The sequence below is a fragment of the Porites lutea genome, chromosome 9 (genome assembly GCF_958299795.1).
Source record: "Porites lutea chromosome 9, jaPorLute2.1, whole genome shotgun sequence".
Taxonomy (NCBI): Eukaryota; Metazoa; Cnidaria; class Anthozoa; order Scleractinia; family Poritidae; genus Porites; species Porites lutea.
This window is the reverse complement of record NC_133209.1, coordinates 11,303,147-11,310,646: the sequence shown is the minus strand read 5'-3', so window position 1 is coordinate 11,310,646 and position 7,500 is coordinate 11,303,147. Positions and strand designations below refer to the sequence as shown.

General features: G+C 40.4%; 1 protein-coding gene across 1 annotated transcript; it reads right to left on the bottom strand.

Moving 5' to 3' along the window:
* Positions 1-308: 308 nt before the first annotated feature.
* Positions 309-5,529, bottom strand: LOC140948605 (uncharacterized). The gene is made up of 2 exons (XM_073397871.1): positions 5,250-5,529; positions 309-1,878 (listed from the first exon to the last, which is right to left on the bottom strand). Exons 1-2 carry the CDS (start codon positions 5,414-5,416, stop codon positions 462-464), a joined length of 1,584 nt encoding a protein of 527 aa, XP_073253972.1. The 5' UTR covers positions 5,417-5,529; the 3' UTR covers positions 309-461.
* Positions 5,530-7,500: the final 1,971 nt, after the last annotated feature.

Below are 7,500 nucleotides of genomic sequence, written 5' to 3'. Positions count from 1 at the left end.
GTTAGCGAGGGTTCGAGATATCGGGAGTCGACTAACATGATAAGATCATCCTCGGTAGACATCCTGTGGTCCTAGCGAGTGGTTAATCTGTGATTCAGAAGACAGAGATAAAATGGCTGACGTGAACTTGGTGTTTAGGTAAAGTTTCTAGGTGAAAACTTTCCAAAATACAAGAAAATGCTAGGATTGATATTTTTAAAGGCAAGAGAAGACGTCACAGCATTCAATAGAAAGTTTTCAGATTTACTAAATATGAAACTATCGCTCAACGCTCAAATTCAACAAAGGGCTGCAATCATTTTCTTCGTTAAAACACACATCTAAAGCTTGTAACTTTTTTTCCAACAAAACTAAAGCTTATTTATGCCCTGCTAAAAGTCCATCAGATAGTGAAATTCAAGAGCGGTTGCCCGAACTAACCTCAGAAAGAACATCAATCAGCAACAATATCAAAAATAGATTCAAGTAAAAGATTTTCTTCTCAAACCAACTTGAAACAAAAATTTGTCTTGCTTATTGCCGCGACGATGACCAATGTAGCCGTTGGCGGTGCCTTGAAGGGAGTTACTATTTTTCTTTGTGGTTATCTGATGGCCGTTAACTCCTTCTTTTTCGATCCGATTATATTCGCAAACTCGAGCATTAAAAATATTAAATGATTTTATCACATGCTGGCAGATGTCATCGAGGTTCACGGTTCCAGGCTTCGGAATGTGTTCCTCTCCTTTCTGATCGACAGGTTCTATCGTAAAATTTTCGGTTTGTTTTGAATTTGCCACAGTTTCGTCATGATTTAATAGCGTTTGCGGGATCTTTTCAACAGCTATATCATATCCTTTCAATGCCTTTAGCTTAGCGAGTTCCTCTTCTTGTTGTGCTAACTTCGCTTTAAGATCCGTTATCTTATACTCCCGGTACGACATACCCAACACACTTCTGTCGCTATTGTTCTCATTTGAGCACATTAAATTCTTGTCCAACTCTTCCGCGTTTTTTCTTGTCACCTCGTTGTTGTTCTGGTCTACTCCATGGCCATCATCGCTGCTGTTTTTGATCTCAAGGTCAAATCCGTTATAGGCTTCAGGCTGACTATCCTCATCGTTACAATTGTTCGTATTTGTTGTCACTTCATCCGTTTCTCTTTTCTTTTGCATCGTTGGTTTGTTTGATTTTATCTTCTTTCTCCGACCAGGGAAAACTCGCTTGCGTTTACTCGTGTTGCTTTTTATAACTTCACGTTCTATTTCTTTATCGGTTGTGTCTTCTTTAGGCTGTACAATTTCCCTCTCAGGTTGGTAGTCTCCATTCAAATTCATGTCCTCTGAACTACACACTCTGGTTTCTTCCTCTTCGTCCACGGTAAGATCTATAAAAATATCTGCACGAGATTTCTTGGAAAAGAAGCCTGACTTAGGTGGATTTTTATCTGTAGTGTTGTCTCCCCAGGTTTTCTCTTCAATACCGGAAATCAAACCTTGTTGGCACTTTCTCTTCCGGTTTACCGTTTCTTCAGCCTGTACGGAAAAATTCAAGCTATACACTTCTACAATTTTGGGAAACGTTGTGTTCTCCATCTCCTTGATATTACTTGTTAATGAACGTTCTTTTAAGACGATTTCGGAAGAGTCTATTTGTTCTATAACCGGCTCGCATTTCTTCGAGGAAGGCCTTCTAATACGTTCTTTGCACAGTAGGTCTTTCAAGCTGGTGTCCCTAAGGTTTGACGACGTGTTTGCTTTTAGTGACACACGGCCATTTTGAGCGATTGTCTGGCCATCACAATAGGGAGAGCAGGTATTAAGGAGTTTGTATTCTTTTTCTACAATTTGTTGATATCGTTTGGCAACCTCTCCCCACAGAGGATTGTCATCTGGGTACCTGTAATAAGGAATAGAAATACTTCATAAATAGCGAACAGCGAAAATGTCTTTTTCTGAACAATTTTCGTATCTTACGATTGCTATTTTGCAGGATTTTTGAATGTCTGTGGTTTGAAGTCGTCAAATAATGTAAACTGAAATGTCACACGTCTCCACCCCCTAACCCCCAAGGGTTAGGGGGTGGAGACGTGTGACATTCCAAACTAGAAATAATGTTGCTCCTAAAAAGGGGCGAAATTTCATGCCATACGGTAGCTGTAACACGCACTCGAGTGTGTGTAACGCCTTCCTCTAAAGGAATAAAGGAGCCGTATTAGCCCAGTTCTGGCCTTCTTAAAGTCACGTGACCTGGACCAAAAGATAGGGTCCAGGACCGGCTGTCTGTGAATGGCCAAGAACAAATCACGGTACACATCTGAGCTCAACATTTGCGTTTCACCCGCCCCCTCACCCAGCTTTAAAAACTGGCGTGAAATAACAATTCAGTAACACAATACAGACATATGAACAAAACCAAAATCGTGCTTAGGAAAATATTCACACAAAGAAACCCACACACGACTATGAAACATACAACATATCTAGAACTCGGACAGAAAAAAAAACTTTATACTATTCTCTACTTCCAGGGGCGTAGCTGGGGGGGGGGGGGGGGTCCTGGGGTGCCCGTGACCCCCCCCTTGGTAGGCCTTCTTTTGAGCAAACAACCTAACAACCTACAATATTCAGGTGGCGAAAACGCCATGACAATATCTTGGCCGTAAAAGCCATTGTTGAAAAGCCCACTTTTTTAAAAATTTTTTTTTTGTTAAGTATTTTCGTCAACGGCTCTTTTCTTTAGTTAATATGGGCCTTCATGCCGCGATAATACGACTGAACCCGCTGATACACGAGGGAGAGCAGCGGTATAAACCATATATGGTCTGCTCATTCCAAAACTGTAACATTAAGTAAAACATGCACGGCGTGGAGGTCGACATGACAATCTGGTGAGTAGCCTCTGTGACCCCCCTTTGAAAAATCCTGGCTACGCCCCTGAATTCACATTTGAGACCACTAGATGTCACCATAAGGAAGCGTTTTTTCAAATTTCAAGCTATTCACGTGAATATGAATACTTCATTTACAAAGAGACAAACAAAAAAGTCTCTTGAGAACGTTACCAAACTGAAATAAATAACGAACAAACTGAGAGCAAACTAAGACAAAAAGCTCTACACATGCGCAATGGTTAGAAAAGTGAGTAAAGTTGCAATAGCTGGTAACGTGATCAACATTTTTGCAACCACGAAAAGCTAAAAAATAACTTTCCGTTATGGACAAAAAGAAATTTGAGCCCTATAATGAGTTTATAATGAGTTAGGAAAAGATTTAACGACAGCTTGAAAATTTCAGGACTTGCATGGAAAACCATTCAACCGTGGACGAAGATGACATAACGTTGATCACGAAACGAACTATCCCAGAGGCCTTTTCAGCTTCTCGATATCAAATACTTAAACCATTATTTCCCTACAATACTATATAGATGTTTACATGCTTTTACACCAACGGAATACCTGAAGTAGACAATGTAGTAGGAACACAGTTATTAAAATACACTGGTAATATAAATGGCGTGATACTGCATCCGGTAAGGTCATAAGGTTAAACGAAAATAAAGCGAACAATTGTCAACAGAATGTGTAGTCTGCTACACAGCCATTTTAAGTGTCGACACTAAAACGGCTGTGTAGAAAAACTTTTTACAATTAAATAGCTGATCTGTTCGCCTCCGTTGTATTGTTCTCATTATGTTTCAAAATGATAAAATATTAAGGTTGATTATGGGGAAGACGTATCATTGTCTCCAATGTCATATTCATATGTCTCATTCCTACATGTTCAATACAAGCACAGTACACATTTAAAGTAGAAAATATTTACCAATGCCAATAGAATTATATTGTTCATGTTTTTAAAATTCCATACCGCACGAGTTGCCCGTCGTCAATTGAGAGAAACGTTCGAAAATCGTGGAAAGAAATTGCAAGACTAGATGTTATCAGCTCAATACTTTGTCCATTTCCTCTCTACTTGCCAAGTTCTTCTTGAAATGTTAATTTAAACAGCTCAAAGAATTTGGAAACATGATTTTCATGAGCAGTCGGGACCATTTGCCATAGTGATTTAGTTACTAGAGGTGTGGAACAGTTAAGAAGTTAAGAAACTCGTGGATTTGACCTGCTGTATTTACACTCACCGTATTGTGCAGACTTGCCAACAAAATCCACCCCTTCAAAACAAAAACTAAAAAACGCCGGCTGCAATGCTGGCTAAAAAACTGCCCGAGACGTTTGAACGCCTGGACTCGTTTCCAAGATCTGATTACAGAACGATAACGCCCCTAATCTATGCTAATATGCAACAATGCTTTTTAAATAGTAATGATTAATATTCAAGTCTAAAATGAAACAAAGGCCGCTTGTCAAAAACACGTGGTCTCAGAGGGATATTTTCATTTTTGTCGCTTCGTTCGCTACACCATAATCGTCTCACAGGCTAAGATTCGGACCAATGGCCTGTAAGCAATTGTGCTTTTTCTACAAAATTTAAATGTCCTTTATAGTCCGCCTGGTTTTTAGTCAAAGGAAATGCTCCTTAGCTGCTGGAGCCGACGCGATCGACTCACCTTAGCGAGACTTGTATGTTTATTGCGTTGTACGCCGAGTTGAGTAAAAATGAGTGCTTCGGTTCACTTTTGCCAGAATTGCATTTCTCCATGGTCAGATTTAAAAGAAATAGATAAATTTTTATTGTAAATGAAAGTCAATGGAAATTAAGCGCCACTTCTTGAGAGACTGGAGCTGTTCGATTCATGTCGCGGCGTTTGACACTGCATGACCTTTAATTTGCATTAAGTCAAACGCGCTGAATCAATGGATATGGACACGCTTCAATCTTTACATTGTGTGATTTCAAAAAACATACGTAAAGTAAAACTAAATGAATCTTAACCACATCAAACCAAGGCGACTGTGGCAGGGCTTGTGTTTGTTATGAATTCACTGAAGGCGGGGTGCGTACGACCGTTAACAGCTCCACATGCACGGCCATGTTGCATTTCTCAAGTTCAGTGCCGTAACTCTTGCATGTGCACTGCTACCTTTGCTAAACTTTCTTAACTTACCAACATAATTTCTACCTTATGGTAACATCTTATTTTTCTTGGTCCGTTTGGACGACTATGTGTGAGAGGGATGATTAATATAATCTGTAATCGAGGGCACCAAGAAGCCGCATCGTTTGCTGACCCTGCGACACACATCACTGCCCCTTCGATGACAAGATGACTAGAATTCGCTTTTAACAAAGATACATAAAACAAACCTGTTAATTGTCGATCCGGGGTTATCAGGAAGAAAGTGCTGAGTGAAAGTTTCAGGCAGAAAGTTGTTTCTTAGAGATTTCATGATGTCTTGGTCTTGGTTGAGTTTTGGGTCGCCATCAACCGCTGCGCCGTGTAAAGCATCGTGACTAGCAATCCGCGATGCCATACCTTTGTTTGTAGTTGTTGCTCAGCTTACGGTTCCCTTGAAGACGTTAATTTGTCTTATAGGAAAGTAACAATACACTTGGTATGTTATAACAGGCCTTGTTACGCGACTCAGCTGCCTAATCGGAGATTTAGACTTCAGTTACCGCGCAGACGACCGCGTGAATTCACACTGAAATATGATGCCCCTCAAATGAAGCGTTGCGAACTTTGAACTTTTACGTCAATGAGGAATTTTCAACTCACACGTAATTAAACAAGAATCACTTCGTGAATTTTACCGGGGCCACTTTTGTCTTGGCAACCCACATGGAAGGGTCGTTTTCATCAACAAGTTTGTCGGGCGACATGAAAATCTTTTTTATTGCAAATATTCTTTAGAGATGAAAACAAGGTGTAATGAATAATGTGAAAAGACAAAATGTTAGGGAATCCCGCATCTTGAACAGTTGAGAATTTGCGCATCTCGCTAACGTAAATATTACGTGACAAAGGTTATTTGAAAATATTTTGTTTTGTTGCTTCATAAGTCAAAGCAGCGATAGACTTCCTCCTAATGAGTTTTAATTGTTTTTCGGAAAATATTTGACGAAGTTTCCTGCAGGGAGTGCGAATTGTAAGGTATTGAAACGCATAAATAAAGCTTGGCGCATGCAAGTTTAATAAGTTAAGATTTTTGCTTTGTCGTAGTGTACACAGTTCTTCGTCGACAAAGCTTTGTCATCACTAGGATGAATACTGTAACAATATTTTGCAATAGACAGGGATCTCATTTATTGATAAGTGGTAAATATAGTCGCATTAAACGATTCCGTGTGCAAACTAATCAAATTAATATTTACATGGTTACAGTTGTTGCTCCCTACTTCAAATTTCTCAACCAGCGATACATCTCAGCGAACACTCCCAAAAGTAACGAGCCAGCGATATATCCCTAACAATGTAACTTTGAAAACACAGAAACGCGTTGCATTTTATGACCGGTGCCAGCCTTCGGCTAGGCCCCGGTAAAAAGCGTTCTCTAATTGCGATAACGTTGTCGAAAGGAGATGCAGACAGGGTGCAGACAGCGTGTTATTTTTACGTGTTTTTATGGAAGAAATTTTTTGCGGTGTGCTTGCATAATGTAAATGAAGGACAGCGGGGTTTTTACGTCCGTCCACACGAACCGCACGACACACGAACGACGGTTACGAAACTGCAAACTTTATCGCGCTTATTCCATCTCGATCAGTTAGTCAAATTGTGACATTTTTTCTGAAGCTGAATTCTAAAAGATTGTAACGTAGTTCAAGAAAAGGAAAACAAAGTCGTTCTCTTGTGTTCACGTCCACTATGTACGTGGAATTAGGCATTTTGACGTTGTAGTCGTGCAGAGACAGCAAAGAAACGTACAACAAGGCGTGATGCACGCCCGGGGGGTTACTTCCTATAATAGCCCATACGGGGAGGCTCCGCCCGTCGAAAGGGGTACCTTTTTTAGGCTTCAGGTATTTGAAAGGGTAGTGATTTTAATCGATGAAGAAAATGTAAGGGAACGGAAATCTGTCATTTGGGTCTGTGAAAAGGCCCAAATTAAAGGGCCGAACAGGTGAATTTTATGGCTTTATAAAGTCGGAAAAACGTTCTATTTTTGTGATTGATTCCTATTTAGATGATTTACGAGGTATGTGAAATGGGTACCATTTGTCAATAGAAGGTATATGAAAGGGGTACCTTTTTCGTGAAAAGTAGTATATAAAAGGGTAAGAGGCTGGACCTCCGGACTGAGCCTCCCCGAATAAAAATTTGTTGAGTACACCCCCCCCCCCACCCCCCGGGATGCACGTGCAGAGTTGTTGTTTTGTCCATCTAACCCTACTGCTGTTTTGCCGTTCTCGTTCACATTACCGTCGTCGTTGCTCCTCCGTTGTTACCCGGATTCGAATCGCGAGTGCTTCATGTGGACGGAATTGCAAAAGGCCGATTTGTGAAAAAGAAAAATGAGCGGTTTCAAAAATATTCGGATTCGTGTAAACGTGGCCCTCCCCGTCTACACAAATCCGGATATTTTTGAAACCGCATACTTCTTTTCTACTAATCGGC